This window comes from Mobula birostris, chromosome 10 (genome assembly GCF_030028105.1).
Source record: "Mobula birostris isolate sMobBir1 chromosome 10, sMobBir1.hap1, whole genome shotgun sequence".
In the NCBI taxonomy this organism is placed as follows: domain Eukaryota; kingdom Metazoa; phylum Chordata; class Chondrichthyes; order Myliobatiformes; family Myliobatidae; genus Mobula; species Mobula birostris.
The window spans coordinates 97,676,087-97,703,781 of NC_092379.1; the positions used below are offsets into that span (position 1 = coordinate 97,676,087).

Genomic DNA, 27,695 nt, shown 5'->3' on the forward strand with positions numbered 1-27,695 from the left:
GTGCAGTTTTGGCCAACTTACCTGCAGGAAATAAGATTGAAAGAGTACACTGAAAACTTGCAAGGATGTTGCCGGGTAGACATAAGGAAAGAATGAATAGGTTAGAACTTTATTTTCTAGAACACAGAAGATTTGATTGATGTATACAAAATTGAGAGGATATAGATAGGGTAAATGCAAGCAGGCTTTTTCCACTAAGGTTGGATGAGACTACAACTAGAGGTCACTGGATAAGGGTGAGAGGTGAAATGTTTACCACAAACATGAGGGGAAACTTCTTCATTTGGAGTGGTAAAAGTGTGGAACGAGCTGCCAGCACAAGTGGTGGATACGATTTTGATTTCAACTTTCAAGATAAGTTTGTATAGGTACACGGATGAGAGGGGTAATGGGCTATGGTCCAGGTGCATATCGATGGGGACCAGGCTGTATAAATGAATCTTCATGGACTGGGTGGGTAGAAGGGCCTGTTTCTGTGCTGTAGTTTTCTATGACTAATTGTTAAATTGCAACATACTGTCAAAGCTAAATACTAAATCTGATAAATTGAAAGGACTACATAGCACAGTGTATAAAAGAACCAATGAAAATTTTAGCAGTAGTTACTGCATGTGTGTGCATGATCCTACCAAATAAAGAGCAGTCAGGATGAATGATGAACTTGACTCCCCTTTAAGAACTATACTACCGCCAAATGTAGCAATTCAAATAGATATTGATTTATTAAAACGTCTAGCACTTTTTGTGTGTTTGGATGTTGTAAACAAATAATGGTCAAAATATAAATGTGTAGACTGTATAATATAAAGTTAAGTAGATGTGATTTTCCACCTCCATTCGCATTTGTTCCATTTTATTCAATTCTTCAAGAGCTGCCTCAGGATCAGTCTTTCTTAGTTCTTCAAACTTCTTCAAAATCTCCTTTTGTTTAACTCTCTTCACAATTTTATGGAACCTATAAATTTAAATATACACCATTCAGCAAATATGCTTCAAACAGTCAGATTAAATAGGCTTCCAAAATCTCATTTTAAACAAAATCACTAAAACACACAGTATTAGCACAAGTGATTCTGCAGATTCTGGAAATCCAGAGTAACAGAAACAAAATGCTGGAGGAACTTGGTAGGTCAGGTGGCATCCATGGAGACGAATTAACCATCGACGTTTCAGGCTGAGACCCTTCGTTAGGACTGAATTTGACCAGATATATGCACACATCATCATGCAATTTACTTGCAATTTTCTTTTTCTAAAATTTTAACTCTACTGTATGCTTAGAATCTTATCTGGTTCCGCTTCAATATTTGGATGAGTCTCAATTTTTTTGTAATTACATTCAGGAGATCATTTAATCTTTTTTCCCCCAACCAATTTCTTCTATGTTATTATTGCCAGCAATAATAATGTATTTTCATTATGCTTGTTGCCTTATTCATACGTGTCAAAGTTATCTGACAGACCTCTGCATTAGCTCCTTCTATTATTTTCAAGTCTTTAGGATCATGGTACAGAACATAATCTATGGGTGTGGCCCTCTGGACATTTTATTCCAGTCTAGCCCAAAGTTTCCAATGAAGCCACCAACCTGGGTAATTTCCTACATCTCTCCCGGAGCTGTTAAAGAATCCAAAGGCCTTAATGTTAAGAGAGAGTAGTCAAGCAGCATCCATCTTACTGTCCACACCCAGAAGTTGCTCAGTTGACAAGTGAGATCTTTACATATGTCATCACAAAGTGACCAATCAGAGCAGGAATTCAGATCACTGAAATAAATAAGACCGTAACAAACGGGAGCAGAATTAGGCTATTCGGGCCACTGAGTCTGCTCCAACATTCCATCACGGCTGATTTATTACCTCTCTCAAACCCATTCTCCTGCCTTCTCCCTGTAACCTTTGATCTTTGACATCCTTATTAATCAAGAACCTATCAACCTCCACATCTACAGGAATCACTGCCTCAAGCAGGGACCACCCATTATCAAGGATCCCTGCACTTTTCTTGCTTTTATAATCAGGCATGAGGTACAGAAGCCTGAAGTCCCATACAACCAGGTTCAGGAACAGCTATTTTCCTACAACCATCAGGATTCCTGACACAATATATAGACAGGCCAGGTAGAGGAGAGGCCATACTGTTACTAGTCAGGTGACAGATCTCTGTGGGTGAGCACTTCAGATACAGTAACCACAGTTCCCTTCATTAGGAGAGTGAAAAGGGGACACAAGAAGGTCCCAGCAACTAGGATTAGGGAAAACTCCCAGGTGTCCTATACATATGGGAAGAACAGGAGGATGACTAGTTAGGGCTGATGAGAGATAGAAGAGGAAAAGTGACTGCATTCTAACAGACTGCATTACCGTCTGGTATGGAGAGGCCACTGCACAGCATCAGAAAAAGCTACAGAAAATTGTAAACTCAGCCAGTTCCATGGTGGGCAATACCCTCCCCATCATCCAGGATATCATCAAAAAGCGATGCCTCAAAAAAGTGCATCCATCTCCAGGACATGCCCTCTTCTCATTGCTGCCATCAAGGAAGTACAGGAGCTTGAGAATGTTTCAGGAACTTCTTCCCCTCCGCCATCAGATTTCTGAATGGAAATTTACTCATGAACACTTCCTCAGTATTTTCCCTTATTTTTCATTAAATTTATTAAGTATATACTTATTATTGTAATTTATAGTCATTACTATATATTGCAAAGTACTGCTGCCACAAAACAAATTTCACGACGTGTTGGTGATACTAGGCTTGATTCTGATTAAAGGACTTATAGCACTACCATGGACTTCTTGTCAATTGCCTTTTTCAGGTATCAAGTCTTGTTTTTGCAAAACCCCTCCCCCACTGTATTTCATAATTTTATGTATAACTTATATTCTGTGTATTCTCTGTACCTTCATGACAGTCATGCTGCTGCAAGCCAGATTTTCACTGTATTTATGCATATGACAATAAATTTAACCTATAGAGTCAAACAAAATCTTAAGTCAGGTCTTTCACATCATGGCAGTACAAGGCTGCTAGAATTTGTCATGAAACTCCTGAATCAAGAGTGTTATGAGGTGATGGCAAATTGGGTAGTAATGGTGTAGGAAAAGATAGTAGAGAAGGAAAATTAAATCAAGCAATCAGAATTATGCCTGAAGCGCACAATGACATGTTGTTTATTGGGTATGTTGGTGCCAATTACATAAAAGGCAACACATTTTATTTTACTTAATCTTTCAGGAGAGCTGAGACAGCAGAAACTGCAATGCATTTAAAGATGGTGTTATAATTTGTATATTTAAAATTACAAATTAGTATAATTAACTGAATTTAGAAAGCTATGACTACTTTAAGATCATTGATGTGACACAAATTAGATAAAAAAAAAGCCAGAATGTTAGTGTTATCAGGACTAATAAAAGTTTAAAAATATTTCAAACAAATGAAGCTGGCAACATATGAACAAACCAATCATAATTTCCTATATTTTAATCAAAGGGATCATTATTTAGATGAAGTTTGGTAGCAATCAAAACATAAATAAAGCTGTTAAACTTCTGGCAACTGCTTATATATGTATAATCATTATCTAATTCAGAAGAGTTGAAACAAAATACATTTCACGAACAGCTCATAGGAATGATTCAGATTGTCAAAATGTGGTTCAAACAAAAATAAAGTACTTTGCTGCTTCTTAAAATTATGAAGTGAACAGAAAATCTGCTCTTACAGTTCTTTAAATGCCTCTTTTTATCAAAATTTGGCCTGCTGATTGCATTTGTTCTTTCATTTCTTCTACTTCTGCTACAGCACACTTTGAAAATGGTTCATATATACTGAAATAATTAAAATCTATAAAATTAAAGGCAACACACAAAATATTGAAGAAACTCAGTAGGCCAGGTAACATCTATCGAGGGGGAATAACCAGTCGATGTTTTGGATCAAGATCCTTCATTCGGGACTGCAAAGGGGACAGAAGCCAGAATAAGGGGAAAGGTGAGTGAATGGAGTAGAAGCTGGCAGGTGATAGGAGAGATCAGGTGATGGGGAAGTCGGTGGGTGGGGGCAGGGGTGAAGTAAGAAGCTGGGTGGGGATAGGTGTAAGAGCTGAAAAGTGAATATGGAAGGACGGGACAGTGGGCCATGGAAGAAAGTGAAGAAAGTGAAGGAGATGGACAGGAGGGAGCTGATAGGCAGGTGAGGATTAGAGAAGGGGTGAGAAGCTAACCAGAATGGGGAATAAAAAAAGGGGGGGGGGCGGTGTTGAATGATTACCAGAAGTTGGAGAAATTAATGTCCTCACCATCAGACTGGAGGCCGCCCAGGCAGAATATGAGAAGCCATTCCTCCAACCTGAGCTTGGCCTCATCATGGCAGTAGAGGAGGCCATGGACAGACATGTCAGGATGGGAATGCGAAGTCAAATTGAAATGGATGGTCACAGGGAGATCCTGACTTTTTTGCTGGACAGAGCAAAGGTGCTCAGAAAAGCAGTCCCCCAATCTGTGCTGGATCTCACCGATGTAAAGGAGGCTACACCAGTAACATCGGATTCAAATGATTCCTATAGACTTGAAATGTCACCTCACCTGGGAGGAATCACTAGATTCTGGAATGGTTCCAGAGGACCGGAAAATTGCAGATGTCACTCCACACTAAGAAGGGTGAGAGGCAAAAGACTGGAAATTATGGGCCAGTTAACCTGACTGTTAAGATGTTGGAGTTCATTATTAAGGATGAAGTTACAGTGTACTGGGAGGCGCACGATAAAATAGACTGAAGTTAGCATGGTTTCCTCAGGGGAAATCTTGCCTGATAAATCTGTTGGAATTCTTTGACGAAACAACAGACAGAACAGACAAAGGAGAGGAGTGAATATTGTTTACTTGGATTTTCAGAAGGCCATTGAAACGGTGCCACACATGAGGCTGCTGAACAAGTTATGAGCCCATGGTATTACAGGAATGATACTAGCATGGATGGAAGATTGTCTGACTGGCAGGAAGCAAAGAATGGGAATAATGGGCAGCTTTTCTGGTTGGCTGCCAGTGACTTGTGGTGATTCACAGGGGTTGGTGTTAGAACCGCTTCTGTTCATGCTGTATGCTAATAGTTTGGATGATGGAATTGATGGCTTTGTGGCTGATACAAAGATAGATGAAGGGGCTGGTAGTGTTGATGAAGAAAGGAATCTGCAAAAGGACTTAGATCAGGAGAAAGGGCAAAGAAATGGCAAATGGAATACAGTGTAGGGAGTGTAAGGTCATGCACTTTAATAGAAAGAATAAAGGTGTAAATTGTGTTCTAATGGGAACCAAATTCAGAAATCAGAGATGCAAAGGAACTTGGGGAGTCCTCGTGAAGGATTCCTTAAAAGTTAACTTGCAGGTTGAGTCAGTGGCAAATGCAATGTTAGCATTCATTTTGAGAGGACTAGAATATAAAAGCAGAATATAATGCTGAAGCTTTATAAGGCATTAGTTAGACTGCATTTGGACTACTGTGAGCAGTTTTTTGCACCTCATCTAGGAGAGGATGTGACGGCATTGGCAGTGGTCCAGAGAATGACAGGGTTAATGTACGAGAAGAGTTTGTTAGTCCGGGTTTGTACTTGCTGTGCAAATACAGATAATGGACTTCCTTCATACAATGTTTTCAATTATTACGTCCTGAGTTTAGAAGAACAACAACGAATCTCATTGAAACCTATTGAATATTGAAAAGCTCAGATACAATGGACATGGAGAAGCTGCTTCCTATAGTAGGGTGTCCAGGAGCAGAAGGCACAGAATAGGACTTCCCTTTAGAAAAGGGACGAGGAAGAATTTCTTTAGCCGGGGGAGGTGACTCAGTGGAAGTCACTACAAAGATGGCTGTGGAGGCCAGGTCATTAGGTATATTTAAAATAAAGGTTGATAGTTTCTTGATTAGTAAGGTTGTCAAAGGTTATGGGGTGAAGGCAGGTGAATGGGGTTAAGAAGGATAATAAGTCAGCCATGATGGAATAGTGAAGCAGACTCAATGGGCCAAATGGCCGGGGCCTGCTCCCATGTCTTACAGTCTTTTGGATTATCTGGGGCCCTGGAGGGAGAAGGTGTAGCACTTATCACAAAATAGTTAAAATGATAAGGAATTAGACCATAAGATATAGGAACAGAATTAGGCCATTTGGCCCACCGTGTCTGCTCTGCCACTTCATTATGACTGATCCAATTTCCTGCCCTCTCCCCATATCCCTTCATGCCCTGACCAATCATCCTCTGCCTTAAATATACATAAAGACTTGGCTTCCACAGATGCCTATGGCAACAAATTCCACAGATTCACCACTCTCTGGCTAAAGAAATTCCTCCTAATTTCTGTTTTTATAGGATGCCCCTCCTATTCCGAGGCTGTGTCCTCTAGTCTTAGACTCTCCCACCACAAGAAACATTCTCTCCACATCCACTCTATCAAGGCCTTTCACTATTCGACAGGTTTCAATGAGATCATCCCTCATTCTTCTGAATTCCAGGCCCAGAGTCATCAAATGCTCCTCATATGTTAACCCTTTCATTCCTAGAATCATTCTTGTGTACCTCCTCTGGACCTTCTCCAATGTCAGCACATTCTTTCTGAGATAAGGGGCCCAAAACTGCTCACAATACTCCAAGTGAGGCCTCACCAGTGCTTTATAAAGTCTCGACATTACATCCTTGCTTTTGTATTCTAGTCCTCTTGAAATAAGTGCTAATATCGCATTTGCCTTCTGCACCACCAACTCAACCTGCAAATTAATCTTTAGGGAATCCCGCACAAGGACTCCCGAGTCCCTTTGCACCTCAGTTTTTTTGTATTTTCTCACCATTTAGACAATGGACAACCCTGTCATTTCTTCTACCAAATTGCATGGCCATACACTTCCTGGCACATCCTCCACTTCTTTACCCATTCTCTTAATCTGTCTAATTCCTTCTGTAGCCTCTCTACTTCCTTAAAACTATCTGTCCCTCCACCTATTTTCATATGATCTACAAACTTTGCAACAAAGCTACCAATTCCATCATCCAAATCATTAACATATAATGTAAAAAGAATCGGTCCCAACACAGACCTCTGTGGAACACTACTAGTCACCAGAAAAGATTCCCTTTATTCCCACTCTTTGCCTCCTGCCAGTCAGCTTCTGCTTTAAGCATGCTAGAATTTTTCCTGTGATACCTTGGGCTCATAGCTTGTTAAGCAGCCTCATGTGTGGCACCTTGTCAAATGCCTTCTGAAAATCCAAATACACAACATCAATTGATTCTCCTTTGTCTATCCTGATTGTTATTTTTTCAAAGAATTCCAACAGATACGTCAGGCAAGATTTTCCCATGAGGAAACGATACTGACTTCAGCCTATTTTATCACATGCGTCCAAGTACTCCAAAACCACATCCTTAACAATCAACTCCAACATCTTCCCAACCACCAAGGTCAGACTAATTGGCCTATAATTTCCTTTCTTTTGCCTCACTCCTTTCTTGAATAGTGCATTGATATTTGCAATTTTCCACTCTTCCAGAACCATTCCAGAATCTAGTGATTCTTGAAAGATCATTACTAATGCCTGCACAATCTCCTCAGCCACCTCTTTCAGAACTCTGGGGTGTACACCATCTGGTCCAAGTGGCTTATCTACCTTCAAATCTTTCAGTTTCCCAAGACCCTTCTCCCTAGTAATCATAACGTTTCACACATCATGGCCCCTGACACCTGGAACTCCCACCATACTGCTGGTGTCTTCCACAGTGAAGACTGATGCAAAAGATTTATTCACTTCATCTGCCATTTCCTTGTCCAGCATTGTTTTCCAGCAGTCCGATATCCACTCTCACCTCCCTTTTACATGATGTATCTGAAGAAACTTCTGGTATCCTTTTTAATATTATTGGCTAGCTTACATTTGTAACCTATCTTTTCCCTGCTAATGACTTTTTTTTAAGTTGCCTTCTGTTGGCTTTTTTAAAAGTTTCCCAATCCTCTGACTGCCCACTCATTTTTTTTTCTCTATTACATACCCTCTTTTTGTCTTTTATGTTGGCTTTCACTTCTCTTATTAGCCACAGTTGTGTCATCTTGCCTTTGGAACACAGAATTAGAAATGGATTAAAATAGAACTGATAAGCTAAAACATAAACAAACTATGTATCGGCACTTTCCTCTTCAACTAACATTAACAATCCAGTTCAGTAAATAATATATTGAACTTAGCCCTTCAGTTCTATACATTTGCGCTCTGCCCTTGACTCAGTAGAGAGTCTCTGTTATCTACATTCCAACAGATGTGTGGAAATCAGGGATGAGCTTACCTGCAAACGGGATATTGCTAGTATTTCTGTATTCCACACTGAGGAACAGTGGTAGAAGGTGGGAGGGGAAACGTCTAGCCTCTACCTGACACAATCCTGAAGCATAATCACCAAACAAGATTTGCAAACTACTTTTTCTTGCCGCAGCATGTTGCCACAACAGATGGGTCTATTATGATGCTGCATACACAAAGCCAATAAAGATAGTTGTTTGTTCATTTAACTGCGTCATTATTAAAGAAAGATTGTACTGGATCTTCTTAAATCTGTTATGGTGCATTGATTCTTGGCAAAAGCTCTTCTTAAACCAATTTTCCTGCCTCACTTTGGCAGAGGCCCCAAAGATGTGAAGTGTCTTCATGTGTCTTGCTTAAGGCAGCATTCAGTAGAATTCTACACACCTGAACCACCACAGATTATTCCAGCTGAACCTGCCTGTGTCCTCATTAAACAGTCATATATTGTCATATTCTAGCAGAGGATGGTTTATCAAGCCAGGATCAAATGTTGAATTCTGCAAAAATTTTGCATGCATCAATAATATTCAAAATAATCCATAAAATTAAGAGATGCACAATAAGCTACAAATCTCCAGAACCTGTTGGTTAATATATGCTGCTCTAATATGCCTCTGAGCTATGTATATTTCAATGCAAGAAGTACTGCAAGAAAAGTAGATGAGTTCAGGCCATGGATCAACACCTGAAATTATGATATTGTGGCCATTGATGAGACTGGTTGCAGGAGGGGCAAGACTGGCAGTCCAGTAATCTGAGATTCCGTTGTTTTAGACGCGACAGAGTGGGAGGGGTTAAAGGAGGAGGAGTGGCGGTACTAGTCAGGGAAAATGTCATGGCAGTGCTCAGTCAGGATAGACCAGAGAACTCGTCCAGTGAGGCTTTACGGGTGGAACTGAGGAATAAGAAAGGTATGACTACATTCATTGGGCTATATTATAGACCACCCAACAGTCTGCAGGATTTAGAGAATCAAATTTGTAGAGAGGTCACAGACTGTTGCAAGAAACACAAGGTTATGAAAGTAGGTGATTTTAACTTTCCACATATTGACTAGGTCTCCCATACTGTAAAAAGACTAGATGGGATAGAGTTTGTCAAATGTCAAATAGAGTATCCTTAATCAGCACATAGAAATTCCAATGAGAGAGTGTGTGATACTGGATCTGCTGTTAGGGAATGAGACAGGGCGGATGACAGAAGTTTGTGTATGGGAACACTTTGCATCTAGTGCTCATAATGCCATTAGTTTCAAGATAATTATAGAAAGGGACAGTCTGGGCCTCAGGTTCAGATTCTAATTGAAGGAACACCAATTTTGATGGTATCAGAAGGGATGTGGAAAGTGTGAACTGGAATAAGCTGTTTTCTAGCAAAGGTGTAATTGGTAAGTGGGAAGCCTTCAAAAGTGAAATTTTGAGAATACAAAGCTTGTATGTACCTTTCAGAATAAAAGGTAAACCTAACAGTTTTAGGGAACCTTGGTTTTTGAGAAATATTTTGACCTTGGTTAAGAGAAAAAAGGTGTATAGCAGGTATAGGAAGGTAGAAACAATTCGGTACTTGAGGAGTATAAGAAACGCAAGAGAACACTTAAAATAGAAATTAGGAGAGCTAAAAGAAGGCATGAGGTTGCTCTAGCAGACAAGCTGAGGGAGAATCCCAGGGCTTCTACAGAGATGTGAAGATCAAAAGGATTGTAAGGGACAAAATTGATTCTCTGGAAGTTTAGAATGGTAATCGATGCGAAAGAGATGGGAGAGATCTCAAATGGAGTTTTATTTGCATCTGTATTTACTCAGGAGACAGACACAAAGTCTATAGAAGCGAGACAAAGCAGTAGTGAGGTCATGGACCCTATACAGATTACAGAGGAGGTGGTGTTTATTATCTTGAGGCAAATTAAGAGTTGATAAATCCCCAGGGCTTTGACAAGATGTTCCCTTGGATCCTGTGGGAGGCAAGTGCAGAAATTGCAGGGGCCCTAGCAGAGATATTTACATCATTTGTGACAGGTGAGGTACTGAAGGACTGGAGGATAGTTAAAGCTGTTCTGTTCTTTAAGAATAAACTAGGAAATTATAGCCTGGTGAGCCTGACATCAGTAATGGGAAAGTTATTGTAAAGTTTTCTAAGGGACTGGATATGAATATTTGGATTGACATGAACTGATAGTCAGCATGGCTTTGTGTGTGGTAGGTCGCGTCCAACCAACCTTATAGGTTTTTTGAGAAGGTTACCAGGACAGTTGAAGAAGGCAAGGCAGTGGAGGTTGTCTACTTGGGGTTTGGGTTTGGGTTTTGATCCTCCACAATATTCTGCGTGGGAATTTAAACTGGAGGTGGCAGTGTTTTTTTTTTTACGAGGCCCAGTTACTGCCTGATTAGGAACAGTAATTTGCACTCTGATTTAATTTGTCACATCAAGGGACTATTGTGCACAAGTCCAAAAACCCTTGAAGGTGGTAATGCAGGTAAGTGATATGGTTAAGAAGAAATATGTGATATTGACTTCCACTAGTCAAGATTCTGGGGTGCAAGGGTCTAGAATTTATGCTGCAACTTTTCTAAAACATAGGTCAGACTGGAGTACTGTGTGCATTTCTGGTCAACACAGCATAGGATGTGTGTGATACCATTGGAGAGGGTTCACGGGAGATTCATCAGGATGTTTCCTGGGATTGAGCATTTCAGTTAAGAGGAGAGACTTGAGAGGTGAGGCCTGTTTTCCCTTTAGAAGAGGAAGTTAATAAGGAACATGACTGAGGTATATAAAAATTATGAAGGAAAAGTATAGGATAAGCGGCAGGAAACCTTTCCCCTAGCAGAGATGAATAAAACTGGAGGACATAAAACTAGGGTAAGGAGTTACAAATTTAGAGGTTGTTTGAGAAGCTTTCTCATCCAGAAAGTAGTGAGAACCCGGAATGTACTGATGGAGAGGCTGATGAAAATAGAGTCACTAACAGCATTTAAAAGTTGTCTAGATGAGTACCTGAATTGCTTAGGCATAGAAGGCTATGAAACCAGTGCTGGAAGATAGGATTAATACAAATGAGTACATGGTAGTCTGACATGCCTGTTTCCATGCAGTATAACTATGACTATAACATGCACAGGTCTAATAAGATCAGGCTCATTATCAACAAGGAAGGAGTTTTTTTTTTCAATTAAAGAAACTAATTCTGAAACTGCAACTCTTACTTTTTGCTCTTGATTTTCTTTGCCCTTTTCGTCCTAGCTTCATAATATGACTGAAGGGCTCTTGCTTTCTGCAGCTCAGCTCGACGCTCTCGTGCCTAAAGTAAAACAAGAAAAGTGCATTTAGAATCAAGCCCAGTTTTATTTTCAGAGCCAATAATTCTTGTTCAGACTGCAAGTCTTAAGTGCTGCCCCATCTAAACAATCACATTCACCTCCACAGGCAACTTATCTGTCTGATTAAATTAAATTGCATTATTAAACTTGGTAGGTGCTGACAAGAAGCACATGGGTGAGAGGTTGAAAAGGAAGAGTCCATTCATAACTTGTACAAGTGTTGTGAAGCCTTAAAGTAAAACTAAAAATAAAGCCGGTAAACAATGTTTCTATCCTTTGATTATTTCCCAAAATAGTCATTTCAAAGGATGGAAAATTGATCATTGGAACCCACTGAGTCAATGCATTAACTTTGAACGGCTGAACAAATCATCCTGGCTAACTTATTTAAGTAACATAGCTGTTCTTTATGGCACCAGGTAGAAAACATTTCAGATGTGCTGTTTCTTTGGGCTGCATTGACTGAGACAGGCAGTACAAAACAACAAATTTAGTTGCATAATTATACAGATATAGAAACAATATTTAGCTGATTAAGGGAAAAAAGGGCACTGGATAGGGCAGCAATAGTGACTTGGAGATTTAATTGTCGGGAGAAGAGCCAATAGTTTCTCTAGTAAAAATCAACTCCAGGATGTTATTTCCCTGATGCCAAGGTTAAGGATATTACTGAATAGATGCAGAACTTTCTGAAGTAGCAGGGAAGTAGTTCACTGCCAATGATCCTGGTTCATGTCTCATAGGCAAAGAGAGAGAGGAAATTCTGCAGGTGAAAAATGATATAGGATCACAAATGTAGTTTCCAAATAACTTCCATTGTCCTGTGGTTGTGAGTACAAAAGTACAAGGACAATGTAGATGAATGTACAGTTGGAAAGATGGCGCAGATGAGATTTTTTACTCTTGAAATTTGTGGAGTGATAGCTTCAGCAAGGCTTTTGACCAAGTCTCTGTTGCTAAGCTGGTCCTGAATGTAGGGCACGTGGGATCCAAGATACTGTATGTTAACAAACTGCATCCAAAATAGTAATAGAAGACAGAGGGTAATGATCAAGGGATGCTTTCGCGATGTCTGTATCTAGTGGTGTCCAGGGATCAGTGGTGGCACCATTGTGGTTTGGCAAATAAGTAAAATAAGGAACAGATGAGAATGTTAGTGGACTGGTTATAAAGCTTGCTGTACTTTGAAGTCTGATCACACAAAAATTGCTTAAGTAAATAGCGAAGAAAGTTTTGAAAGGATACAGAGGGACAGAGATCTTTTGGAAATTTGAGCCAAGTTGTGGCAAATTGAATTTAATGCACACAAGTGTAAGGTAATGAATTTTGGGATGTCAAATCCTTGCAGGACAGAGTAAATGGCAAGGTACTCAGGATTGTTGAAGGAGCCTGCAATGCCAAGTGCACAGCTCCCTGAAAATGGTGACATGGGGGAAAGGGTAGTAACGATGTCATTCAGCATGCCCAACTTCAAAGGCCAGAGTTGAGTATAAATAATATGTTGCCTGGAATGGAGGGCTGTTGTTATATGGGGAGATTGGATAGGCTGATTTTGTTCTTGCTGAGGAAAAGGAGACTAAGGGGTGACTTTATAGAGATTTATAAAAATGATGAGGGGCAACAAAATGGGTACATAGTTTTTATTTTTCTTCCAGGGTGCAGTTTGAAACTGGAAGCAAAGGTTTAAGATGAGAGGGAGAAATTTAAAGGAAATTTAAGGGGCAAATTTTTCACATGTAGGATGGTACTTATATGGAACAAGCTGCCAGAGGAAGTGGCAGATATAGTTTCAACGTTTACAAGGCATCTGGACAGGTAGCTGGATGGGAAAAAAAGACAACATATGTACGCAAATGTAACTAGTGTAGATAGGCAAAGGGAGACTTCCTTTACAATTTTTTATGATTCTATGAATCATCAAAAGATTCATCAATTCTGAGAGAGGTGGACAAGTTCAAGTTGGATGGATTGCCCTGCAATATTGCAAGGTTGAACAGCACTGGGAAAGGTTTGTTATCGGGTGTTTCGTGGAGGGGACTCTGTGCAGGGTGTGGTGGCAACAGAGGGTGTCGGAACCTGAGTGCAGATTCAGAAGAAAAGAAACCTGGAAATGGAAGGTACAAAATTACTAAATGAGTTTGGAAGGAAGAGTAAACAAAGACAAGAAAAGAGTAAAGACCACTGGCTGCATTTAAACCTATATACATGGGCAAAGAATTTAGTGAACAAGGGTGATAAGTGAAGGACACAAAAAGACAAGGGTAGGAACTGCAGCTTCACAGTTTTTAAATAGAGGAGGGGAATAAAATGACAAAGGAGTCAAGGAACTTTTGGATCCAATAGTACTAGATTGGCCAAAGAATAAGGAAAGGCCATTACACTGCTGCGGAATATACCATGGACTCTCAGTTTGTCAGAGGGAAGCAGGAGAGCAAATACAAATGCAAACTTCTGAGAAGTAAATGAAAAAGCAGTGAAATAGGAAGTTTCAACTATTTGCCTTTCCCCATTTTAATCCCATTCTCTAACTTGGTGAAAAACGCTTAATTAGGAATTTAACTATTTTAAGTGTTTGCTTCTTTAATAGAATAGAATCAACATGAAAAAATATAAAAGGCAAAGAACTGTTAAAATGCATTCAGCACTTCAACTTGCATGCAAAGAGCTCAATAAGGACTAAATCTAGTCTGTTTTGAGGAATGGAGTTGGCAGATTGAACAGCATTTTGGTATGGTGATCATATATGAATTATAATTAGCAGTTATGGAGAAGAGTTACAAAAAAGAGAAATAAAAGTTCCCACTGGCAGCAATGTCAATTTACGAAGCCATATACGGATTCCGCAAAAATAGATAGGGAACAGCAAAGTTAAGGCAAATCCATGCCAGATTAGAGGAAACTATCCATGTAGAAAACAGTGCAAGTCGAATCAAATATATTCTCATAAACAAAAATCATGCTGATGAGCATGCATGACAGAACAAAGCAAATCAAAATGGAAGCAAGTGACATGATAGCAAACACTCAATACCAAAGAAAGACAAATGAACTTTAGCATGCATACTTAGATTCGTGAAGTAAAGGAAAAAGTAAATAAATTAAGTAAAAAGCAAATAATACTTTCCTTCATATATTTTAGTATATAACACTGTCAAACTGCATAAATAGACATAAGAGGACAGAATAGCTTATGCAGGAAAGATGTGCCACATCACAGGAAATATATGATTGCACTAGATAACAGAAGTCTATAAAGATACCGCAAGGAAACTAATTTTTTTTTATTATGGGGAGAGAAGCAGTGTTGTTTACTTTGAAATGGAGAAGGCCAATGAAAATTTAATCATTTACACAAACCTATTTGGAGCTTACTTTGAATGTGCAATCAGGATAAAGTGGTTTAAAATGTAAAAGGTAGAAGAATTAGGGGGGAGTTGAGGAAAAACTATACTTGAAATTCAAAGTAGTGCTTGGAATAAAAACAGGATGGTAGAGGAACTAATTGTCATCACACTGAGATATACATCCACTTATACTCTGTGCGCCACTGCAGAATGCTGGTTGATCTAATGCTCCTAAGACCTCCAAACCAAACACTGACAGGCCATGCATCCCCCTGTACTTTAGAAAAGACATTGGCAAGGGCTACGGGCCACTAAAACAGGATCTTGCACAAATCACTGTGGCTGAAAATCGTCTTGAAACCCTGTGCTCCTCCAGCAGAGTGATCCATGGTTTGGCATGGGTGAGTTGGGGCAAATAGTGCAGTCGTTCACATCTGAGATTTTGGAGCCTGGCTGAACCTGCTCCATGGATCACCCAGAGTCCACAGTTTCACTCAACTCCTGTCAAATATGATGGAAGCTATTGTTTCCATCTACTTAGCTAGAATGCTCACTCGGGCCTGGAAGCTCCTTTATTGTTACAGCAGTGAACAGTCACATGTTTTGCTTGACTCTCCCAATATTAGGCTTCATAGACAGCCTCTCTTCTCTGAGCTATGTGTGAGGAGAGCTGCAAGAGATATTAACATACACAAATATATGAAGCAACAAATCAGGAGCTGGACAATGGGATTTGGCTATTTAATTATTTTCTTGCATAGTGAAACTTTCTTGTGCTGCATAATTCTAGGACTCCATGATCAAGGTAAACCTTTTTTCTTTGTAACTTTTAGTGAAATTTCCTTTCTTTTAGCAAAAAAAAAAAATCACCTCCCACTGGAACAGTGTAATATTTTTCTATTCCTCATATCCTTAAACCTTTGGTCTTTCTTGGTGATATTGTTATTTCGGTTCTGTACTCCAGTCCTAGAGTATTGGGTTCTGCACAGGGAATCAAACCCATTATAGCAGTACGTGAGTATCTGTACACCTCTCTAAAATTTGCACCTCTCCTGAAGATGGAAGTCTAATCTTCTACATCATCTTATGGTGAGAAAACAGTATGCAAGTGATATAACATCTATAAAAGAACAAGTATGCAAACTAAAGCATGAAACATACCTCCTCCAGACACATAGCTCGCATTGAAGCCTGTTCCCGAGCAGTCACAAAAGGCATAGTTACCGGTTGCTTGTTTTTGTGAAGCAAGTTAAAAACTTCCTGTTCTAAGGGTGTCCGTGCCTGAAATAAAGATGACACGGTTAAGGACCATTCATCTGAAAGCTTATTTTCAAAAAGCTCCAGTCCCTTAAGCAACAATTTAATGTTTGTGTTGCAAAACTGGCTTAAGCAAATGTGGAACTAAAGGTAATGTTGCCAATTGAATACAGAACAGAAACCAAAGCATAGAAGCAAAATACAGTGGATATATTGGGAAAAATAGTGGATACTGTTCCAGAGATTAAGATGTAACTTACTCACTCAATACATAAATGCTTCAGGTGTAAAAATTAAGAGAATATTATTGAAATTTGGAGATAACATTAAATGAGTTATATCCCAAAGTGCAATTATGGAAATCTACATGAACTTTAAGAGGCTTATCTGGAATTCCTTCAAAATTATTACTATTATGATCACATAAAAGATGAAGGTTGCTATAACAGGTAACAACAGCAATAACAGCATCTCTGATTTAAGACGCTAACATAGTTAACAGGGAATTGGGTGAAATGTGTTTATCTGGACTAGAAATTAGACATACTAACTGCTTCCCAGACTATATGTCTTTAAAATATTATTTGAAGGCAAATGGTGGTTGCAAAGAATAATAATCAAATAGATAATGAGTGAGACAACAGGACTGGAATACAGCATCAATGAAATTATTCAATGCTAGTCTTGGGTTTATGAAAGGCAGATAGCCATTCCATTCTTATGGAACCCTTATGCGAAGACTCACTGTGGGAAATTCCACTATCAGCTACACATATGGTTACATCAAAATTATAGGTAGTCTCCAGGCTACACAAGGGTTCTGTTGCTAAGAAATTTTTCCATACCAATTTCAATAAGAGTCGATTAACATAGATGGTTATTTACTGTCCTGCTCTGTGTAGTTATAATGAATGTTACACATCCAATGGCTAGTTTTGATGGCCTTAAAGAATCAATGATGTTACATGGTTTGATAAAATATTTTATAACAATAGAAGAAACTGTCTTGTCAGTTTCCAAAATAAATTCCTTAACTGGCCTCCTGCTGTGATCTGACAACTGCATTCATAGTAGATAATGTGTTTAATTACTGCGGGTAGGTTATGTATAGACTGACTTTTTAGGAACACTGGTGGTATTTTCTGTTCATTACTGTTATCCCTAACTTTCCTATTCGCAAAATCCATTTTTGGGATAATTTGCATGCTTGGATTTCTGTCCATAATCTCGGTACCACCATACCCTCTATGCATCAAAATGTTTTATTATTCAGTGGCTCTAATTAAAGCCTATCCAGACCGTGAGTATCAAAAGCAATACACACAAAACACACATGAATGTGGGAACTTACACTTTTGTTGATCAATGCAATGTATCTTGCAGCATACAAAGTAACCTCTATGTACCATGAGCCAAACTATACCTTCCAGTTTGCCATCACTTCCTCCACTGGCTTGACAGTAAGTTGTTCCTTGTTTAGTGGAAAGGTGAGCTGCTCTGCTTTCCGGTTCTGTCGCACTACATGATCCCATCTTGTAATCTCCTTTGTTGTTTTCTCATAGGCTAATGTCCTTTGAATCTTTGAAGAGAAGCATACAATTATTATTATAAAGTGCTGCAATTATAAGACCATAGACATAGACCAGATTTAGGCAATGGGGCCCCTTGGGTCTGCTTCATCATTCAATCATGGCTGATTTATTATCTCTCTTAACCCCATTCTCTTGACTTCTCCCCATAACCTTTGACACCCTTACTGTTCATCCCACATCAAGCACGTCAGGTATTCAGAAGAACAATCCATAAAAATTCATTTTGTGGCTGTTTTCCTATAGTCCCTTGTTTCCTTCAAGATCAAATCTTATTTTTTTTTTAAAAGACTACTTTCTTTGGGAATTTTTTCTATATGTTGCTCTTGACCTTCTTTAAAAAAAATCTTTAAAATGTTCCCTGTTTCTATCAATGTAAACAGTTTTGCTGCATTTACTTTACACAGGCCTTTCATGATTCTGACCATTTCTTGCAAATAGTATCTCAACTTCATGGTTCTATGAAAAACATACTCAGCATCTCTATCTAATTGATGACCATAAATCTAGTCAGATGAGTATTTTGCATCCTCACTAAATCTTTCATATTATCTTTTAAATGGTGGTGTCCAGATTTGGATTCAGTACTCAAGCTGTGGGCAGTGTTTCATATGACACTCCCTTACACATTATACCACTTTTCAAGCCCACAATCCTATATGTCTTTTTAGCACTTGTCTCCTCAGTAATCTTCAAATGTTTGTACAAACATACTGGCAAGCTACTGTTCCTCAACCCACTTCAGAACTGTACTCTTCATACTTTATTTGCTCTCTGTTTTTCCTACCAAAAATATCAGTATACTTCTCTCCCCAGTTTTCCAGCATTTACAGTACTTTGGATTAAGTTAGTTTTGCCATTAATTTTTGATTTCAATTTACCTTGGCCAAGCATGTTTTCAATCCACTGAAAGTGACCCTTCTCCAAATAGGTACTTTATTTTACTCTGGATTTCTCAATGTACCTTTTCCATAGAAATCTAAACTTTGCAATCAGTTTCTTCACTGCCATTTGCTCTACTTGACTCAATAGTACAAAACTCATTAAAATTCAAAAAGCAATATTTATTTTTGCCTTTGCCATACACTATATGAACAGTAAATTAATTCACCTTTTCACTTTGCTGTTTGTTGAGGGGTAAATCCAGTGGCTTGTTTGTTTTCTCAAATTTCGTGAGCTGTTTTTTCACTTTGTTCAAGGAGGAAGAGGATGGTTGGATGTTTCCCACCAAATCCGAGAGCTCAATCTTCTCATTAGTTCCTGGAAAATGTTGGGAGATGAGTAATGTAATTGATAATCTTCAGTAATAGTAAGTTAAAGAGTAAATAATTAACTTATCTGACTTATGATATATCTTTCCAGAAACATTATAATAGTGTAAATACATTGTATTTATAGATACATGTTTTCAGATACCAAACACATTCTATCCGGAATGCTGGGGTTCATCCATTCAATCCCAAATGATTTTTATGAAACTGTTACATCTCAATTATTGACAAACTACCTCTTTGGCATTTTAAAATGACTTAAGTCATGGGATCTCATTCCTTGATTATTAAATGTTGCTAACGATAAATCAGATCTTTTTTCTTACTTTGATTCCATATTTTACTGCCATTAATCCCATCTTTCTTTCTCCCTTTTAATTTTGCTTTCTGCACATGATTTGGCACTGTTTGACTCAGTCTGCATTTCTAATTACTGAAAGAAAATAACAGGTGCTTGAATCACAGTAAAAGCATTGATCACAAAAAAAACTGATGAAGTACAGCTACCAAGAGATACTATCAATCCTTGTGAAGCCTGGCATTCTAAGGTTATGGAGATGATTCTTCTTGGAAAGTATGAAGTACTGAACAAAAGATAAACTTCAACTAAGTTATAAATATTCATTCATGATAAATTAGGTTAAGTGGCCATGCAGGTAATTCCCTATATCCTCAATCTGAACTAGAGCAAATTATGTCCTTTCAGAGAAAACATTAAGTATGTTTTCCCACAAATCTTCCAAGCATTGTTATGCCTTTCAAGGAAGCAACAAATAGTTGGTTAATAAAATCAAGCCAATCTCACTTATGGTCTGGGATTAATTATAATGGGACTCTGTTACAAGCTTTTGCCTGGCCTTTCAGTTAATGCATAGCATGGGTCTTGAAGGTAAACCACTTTTTAATCATTGAAAATTTATCAGACAGAAGCCAGCCATTTGACTCATCATGCCTATGCAGTCAAAAATCATTTGCCTAGCCTAATCTCAGGTTCAGCCTCCTCAAACTGGTTAAGGCTTCTGTACTCATTACCTTCACAAGCAACATTTTTTCAAAATGTTACCCTCGCCTTTAGTATGAACGTTTTACCAATTACTGTAAATCTATGTCTCCTAGTTTTAAACCTCACTGCTATGGAAAAGGGGTAATTTCATTTTGTTCATTTAGGCCCTTCAGTTTTATACACTACATCTAATTCTCCCTTCAGCCTTCTTGTCCCCAAAAAACCCAGAAATAATCCAGTATTATAGCAACAATGCTCCAGTCCTCGTAAGAAAACAAAACCAGGATTTAAATGAATTCTACATGTTTCTATTCTTGGTTGCAGCAAAGAAAGAACTTTGGGAAACTACAGCAAGGGTGCACTGAAGAAAAACAAGGAATAAATCTCAAATGGAGATAAAGGAAACCAATAGAAACAAAAGAAATTAAAAGTCCAATGCATAATGTATTATCAGTATTACGGAAGTTAAAGGCAGAAAAATCACAGAGCACCGTACCTTCTGAACTGACGGTGAACTCTGAAATCTGCAAACTAGCTTCTGTTCTCTCTGTTTTCTTCTTCCTGAATCAGAATTGAGAATGAGGAACATGGCGTAATTATATTAGGGCAAAAAGTTGTCATCCCAGTTTGAGAAACATTGCTCAGCATAGTGATCCACTTTGATAAATGAATATATATTGAAAACAAAAAAACGGATGTATAAGATTGAATATTTATTCCCATTTCTAAATAAGCAATGAAACAACATAAATACAATATTACATTTCTTTACATAGCAGCTAGCAAGTTAAAATGGAACCATCTTGGATGTTATCTGCAACGGATTAATAATCTTATTTCAGACTCTCTAACAAAATGTGTCATAGAAGCAATCACACTGGTTGCCTGTCAAGTCAATTCATTGTTTAGCAGTGTTTAAAATATTGCAACATGTAACTTGAAGGTTATGTCAGTGTTCAATGCCATTTATAAGCATTTCAGATTTTATTACCTTTTTTTGTCACCGAGAGAACTAATTGCCTCCAGCAGTTTTTGGTGCTTTCTCTCATCGTCACTGCCATCCTGAAAATAAATACAAAATGAGTAAGTATTTCCACAAGAGGAAGAAGCTATTAACAGCTTGAACAGCCAACCCGCAAGTACAGATGAAAATCTTTCAACTGTTTTAAGTCTTGATACCTTTCTCATCAGGAAATATTACTGCTAGTGCAAAATCTATGACTCATTCATATTACATATCAGTGTATCACATTTCTCCTGTAATCCTTTTCCAGATAAATCTCTTGAGGGAGGTAAATGACTTGCTGTGCAGTAGGTGTATTTTAAATTATGAAGACATTACCTAGAATCATCACAGTATCAGTGGAGAGAGGAGATATGGGTTGATGCGAAGTGAAAAAGATCATTGGATAACCTATATGGAAGACCATAAGACACATGAGAAGAATTTGGCCATTTGGTCCATCAAGTCTGTTCCGCCATTCCATCAAGGCTGATTCACCACCCTCTGACTAAAGAAATTCCTACTCACCTCTGTTCTAAATGGATGTCCCCCTATTCTGAGGCTGTGCCATCTGGTCCTAGACTCACCCACTATAAAAAACACCTTGTTCACACCCACTCCAAGCCATTCAATATTCAAAAAGTTTCAATGAGATCCCCTCCCCCATCTAAATTCCAGTGAGTACAAGCCCAGAGCCAAATGCTCCTCGTATGTTAACCTTATCAATCCCAGAGTCATTCTCATGAACCCCTTCTGGACCCTCTCCAATGCCAACACATATCTTATGAAATAAGGGTCCCAAAATTGCTCACAATACTCCAAGTGTGGTCTGACCAGTGCTTTATAAAGCCTCAGCATTACATCCTTGCTCTTATGTTCTAGTCCTCTCGAAATGAATGCTATCATTGTATTTGCCTTCCTTACCACCAACTAAACCTGCAAGTTAACCTGTGGGGAATCCTGCACAAGGACTCCCAAGGCCCTTTGTCCTTCTGGTTTCTCCATTTAGAAAATAGCCTGTGGCTTTATTCCCCCTACCAAAGACTTCCTTACACTATAATCCATCTGCCATTTCTTTGCCTATTCTCACTATCTGTCCAAGTCCTCTTGCAGACTCCCAGCTTCCTCTACACTACCTGCCGCTCCACTTATCTTCATATTGTCTGCAAACTTGGTCACAAAGCCATCGATTCTGTCATCCAAATCATTGACAAATAATGTGAAAAGAAGCGGTCCCAATACTGACCCCTGTGAAACAAGACTAGTCACCGGCAGCCAATCAGAAAAGGCCCTCTTTATTCCTCCTGCCAGACACCCAATCTTCTATCCATGTCAGTAACTTTACAGGCCAAGATTTAATTGCTGTGGAAGATTTCTTACTCTTGTGGGATAACGTCTTTAAGGAAAAGGGGAGTCACTCTGCTTGGCATGAGAGTTGTGGCTGTGAAACAATCTCAGGTTCTGGACCCTCTTCCACGCTGTTTGTAAGAGATGACTCTGGGACTGCAGGAACTGCCTCCGACAGCTCTGTATACCTTTCTTCTAGATGTGTTAATAGCACATGGAAAGCTTCACTGGATGTGGATCATAATGTGCAAGAGTGTCTGACATCATCACTTCCTTTACCTTTTTGAAAAGCCACATCACGCTGCTTTGTCCATTGCCATTTCTCCCATTCTTAGTAATAAGTTCAAGGAGTGGAACACAGTAGCCAGGTTTGGCAGAAACCTGTTACAGTCATTGACAAATCTAAAAACGAGCACAACTATGACACGTGCTTTGGCCTTAGGGCACCCACCACTGCTTGAATGTTCTCAACACACTTCTGTAATTCTTTTGTGTCAATGGTGTGACCAAAGTAAGCGATGCTTAGTTAAAGAATTCACACTTGTTGCATCATGCTCTGAGCCCATAACCATCCAATCTTTTTTTTAAACACTGTCTTGAGATTTTGGAGATGTTCCTTGTCATTCTACTGGGAACAATAATGTCATCCAGGTAACACTGAGTGCCTAGGCAGCCTTGCAGCACCTGATTCACAGCTTTCAGCCAGAGTGCAGGTACAGATGCTACTCCAAAAATAAGCTTATCATAGCAATGAAGCTCTTTGTGAGCGTTTATGGTGAGTGTTTTCCTCCAAAAAGGTTTGCAAAGATTTCTTCTATTCTGGGCAGCGCATATTGATCTACTTTTACTACTTGGTTGATGGTGACCTTAAAATCATGAGATCCCGACAGGCCCATTCTTCTTCGCTATTAGGACCATTGACATTGCCTGCAGTCTCCACTCAACCTTGGAAAGAATTCCTTCAGCTTCAGTGCAATCTAGCTCACTGGCTACTTTATCATGGATAGTATAAGGAACTGGACAGGCATTGTAAAATACGGGTGTGGCATTTTCATTTAACTCTATTTTACCCTTAATATGTTTGAACACCTTCCTTCCTTGAACACTGTTGTGGCATCATCCAATACCTTTCTTAATTTGCTTTCAGTTGACTCTGTTGCAGGGTAAATGGCATGCAAATAGTGGATGAATTTCCAATCAAATTGTAGTTGTCTCAATCACAGCCTCACAATGCTGGCCCTCCTGTTTTAACCACATACAAGCCAAACGTGGCTTGTTGGTTGTTGTATTTCACTGTTAAGAATGTCATTCCCACAGGAGATATCTTTTCTCCAGAATATGTTCTTATTTGGATACCTGCAAGTTTCAGTTCAGTATCTTTGAAATGCCATTCAAACTTATTTTGTGAAATGACTGAAACAGCTGAGCCAGTGTCCAATTCCATCTTAATTAATTTACCGTTCACTTCTGGTGTAAGCCATACTGCTTGTCTCTTGTAAATTTCAAGGCTACCCAGTCCTGTCAGATTTTTCATCAATAGCATGCAGATTAGTGCTCTTTTTGAAACTGCAACTTGACTTCTTATAGTTATATAGTCATAGTCATACTTTATTGATCCCGGGGGAAATTAAGTAGTAATAAAAACAGTAAATAGTAATAAAACCATAAATAGTTAAATAGTAATATGTAAATTATGCCAGGAAATAAGTCCAGGACCAGCCTATTGGCTCAGGGAAGAGTTGTAAAGTTTGATGGCCACAGGCAGGAATGACTTCCTAAGACGCTCTGTGTTGCATCTCAGTTATCTCTTTCTCTTTCCTGTGCAGTCCATTTATTTTTGTCTGTCTGGCATGATCTTTGTATGTGTCCCACTTTGTTGCATTTTCTGCAACTTACTTCTGGTGTATCTGAAAGAACTTCTATATATTATATTTTATATTATATGCTCCCTCTCTGACTTCCCTTGCCAGCCACAGTGGCCTCATTCATCCTTTAAAATACTTCATCATCTCTGGGACGTATCTCTCCTGCACCTTCCAAATTGCCTCCAGAAATTCCAGCCATTGCTGTTCTATCATCTCTGCTAGTGCCCCCTTCCAATCAACTTTGGCTAGCTTCTCTCTTATAACTCTCTAAATCCCTTTACTCTGCTGTAATATTGATACATCTGACTTTATCTTTTAGCTCTGAAACTGCAGGATAATATCAGCATCATTTCCTCCTAAGAGCTGCTTTACCTTCAGCTCTCTAAACAAATCTGGTTCATTACACAACACCCAATTTGGAATTGTCTTTCTCCTAGTGGGCTCAACCACAAGCTGCTTGAAAAAGTCATTTGACAGGCATTCTACAAATTCCTTCTCTTGGGATCCAGCACTAACCTGATTTTTCCAATCTACATGCATATTGAAATCCCCCATGACTATTGTAATACTGGCCTTTTTACATGCCTTTTCTATCTCCCACTGTAATTTAGATCCCACATCCTGGCTACTGTTTGGAGGCCTGTATATAATTCTAATCTGCCTGTCCTTCCTCACACAATCTCACTACACACTGCATCTACTCATATACCAACTGCCCCATCCTCACTTCTATCACTCCGGTTCCCAACCCCCTGCCAAATTAGTTTAAATTCTCCCCAACAGCTCTAGCAAACCTGCCCACAAGATTATTAGCTCCCTCAGGTTCAGGTGTAACCCATCTTTTTCGTACAGGCCAAGAGGTAACCAAATTTTAAATTCAGAAACATTTTTTTCATTAACTAATACAGCAGTTTAGAATATTTCTCTAAATATACAAACCTGAGCAGCTGCCAAGCGCTTCTTACCCTAAAGCTAGTTCAATCAACAGAGAAATTCTTTCATAATTAATGAATGCATACACCAATACATGCTATTATATATATATATATATATATATATACATATATATATATATATATATATATAAAATTTTGACCACAAATTTGGTGGTAATGTGAGTACAAGTTCCCTTTTGCCTTAAGGGTTTAAGAATTCTGACGGAAACTAAGGAAGCTCATCATTGATTCTTGCTTCAGCTGAACCTTTTTTTTATTGTTAATATTCCTCAAAAACCACAAAATAACTCTATAACAAGCGTCCCAATGACATGCATTATCAAGTTGCTGATATTCCAGTTTAGTTTCCCACTACAGAGGGCACTATGGAGCAGAGCTCTCATACCTTCAGATACTCCATGAAATTCAGTGACCAAGAAAGAGAAACAAATAACATCTATTACATGGATAACAATACCTAGCTTTTGCAAAATTGTAAGGATGTATGGCTAAGCATACAGTATTGAGCAAGAGTCGTAGGCACAGGTAAAAAAAATTCTGTAAAGCAAAGATGGTTTCAAAAATAATGCAATGAAAGGTTTCTAAAAATTTCCAAAAATTTACTGTGAAGACCAGTAAACAGTAAAAATCTAAATGAAATCAATATTTGGTGTGAGCACCCTTTGCTATTAAAACTGCTTCAATTTTCTGAGGTACACTGTCATGCAGTTTTATAAGAAAATCAGCTAGTAGGTTGTTCCAAGCATCTTAGAGAATTACCCTCATTTCTTCTGCAGACTGGCTGTCTTGCTTGTTTCTGTCTCTCCAGGTAATCCCAGACAGCTTCAATGACGTTGAGATCAGGGTTCTGCAGAGGACATACCATATCTGTGGCTGAACTCCTTGTTCTTCTTTTGCTGAGGTCCTTGCTGGGGTCATCGTCCTGCTGCAGAATAAAGTTGGGACTGATCAGATGCCTCCCTGATGGTATTGCATGATGGAAGAGAATCTGCACTGAGGATTCCATTAATTCTGACCAGATCGCCAACTCCATGTACAGAAATGCAGCCCCAAGCTGCAGGGAACCTCCGCTCTGCTTCACTGTTGGCTACAGACACTCATCTATGTAGCGCTCTCCAGCTCTTCTATGGTCAAACTGCCTCCTGTTTGAGCCAAAAATTTCAAATTTTGACTAGTCAGTCCAGAGCACTTGCTGCCATTGTTAAGCAACCCAGACCTTGTGTTTTTGTGCATAGGTGAGTTTCTTGGTTTTCTTTCCACTTCAAAGGAATAGCTTTTTGGCAGCAACTCTTCCATGAAGACCACTTCTGACAAGACATCTCCAGACTGTAGAGGGATGTACTTGGGTTCCAGTGGTTTCTGTGAGCTCAAAACTGATAGCAGCGCTGGACTTCTGATTTAGAAAGGGTATTTGATGCATCTCTTGTTTGATGCACTGTTTCCATGGCTGACCACTGCGTTTCTGGTCCTCAACCTTGCCAGTTGCTTTGAGCTTCTTCAGAAGAGCTTGGACAACACATCTTGAAACTCCTGTCTGCTGCAAAACATCTGCTTGGGAGAGATCTTGCTGGTGCAGGATGACCACCTTGTGTTTTTTTTGCTATGCTCACTCTAGCCATGGTGTGAAAATTGGTGATTTGAAGGTTAAACTATCACATCTGCCACACCCTCAACTTTTAGTTTGGTTGTCCTTTGCCCAGTTTGATTTCTTCTACACCCATTCTATTTCAGTTAATCAGTTTAGTTCAAAGTTCAAAATAAAACTCATTATCAGTCCTACAACCCTGAGATTCTTTTTCCTGTGGGCAAACTGAGCAAATCTCTAGAACAGTAACTGAAAACAGGATCAATGAACAATAGCTGTGCAAATGCAAATATAAATAAATAGCAATAAATAATGAGTATGAAATAAAATGAAATGAAAGAACATGAAATAACAAGATAAAGAGTCCTTAAAGTGAGAACATAAGTTGTGGGAACACCAGAAACAGAATGAGTGCAGTTCTCACCTTTTGTTCAAGAGCCTGATGGTTGAAGGGTAGTAACTTGAAGCTAGTGGCGTAAGTCCTGAGGCACTTGTATCTTCTACATGATTGCAGCAGCAAGAAAACAGCATGGCCTGGGTGGTGAGGATTTTTGATGATGAATGCTGTTTTTCCACAGCAATGTTTCATGTAGATATGCTCAGTGGTTGGGAGGGCTTTACTGTGATGTACTGGGCCAAATCTACTACCTTTTATAGGATTTTCTGCTCAAAGGCATTGGTGTTCCCATGCCAGGCCATTATGCAGCCAGTCAGTACACTTTCCACCACACACTTATTGAAGTTTGCCAAGGTTTTTGATGACATGCATTGAGTTCATTCAATTCATTAGGTCATTGAACATTAGCAT

General features: G+C 38.9%; 1 protein-coding gene across 1 annotated transcript in view; it reads right to left on the reverse strand.

The window, feature by feature from the left end:
* Window positions 1–27,695, reverse strand: part of LOC140204189 (U3 small nucleolar RNA-associated protein 14 homolog A) — a 52,622-nt gene that overhangs the window by 17,995 nt on the left and 6,932 nt on the right. Inside the window, exons 3-9 of the mRNA XM_072270664.1 lie at window positions 21,123–21,193; window positions 20,628–20,692; window positions 18,969–19,117; window positions 17,692–17,847; window positions 16,173–16,292; window positions 11,554–11,648; window positions 832–955 (exon numbers count right to left, since the gene is read on the reverse strand). Of these exons, the coding sequence (XP_072126765.1) occupies window positions 832–955; window positions 11,554–11,648; window positions 16,173–16,292; window positions 17,692–17,847; window positions 18,969–19,117; window positions 20,628–20,692; window positions 21,123–21,193 (780 nt within the window). The remainder of the gene's footprint in view (window positions 1–831; window positions 956–11,553; window positions 11,649–16,172; window positions 16,293–17,691; window positions 17,848–18,968; window positions 19,118–20,627; window positions 20,693–21,122; window positions 21,194–27,695) is intronic.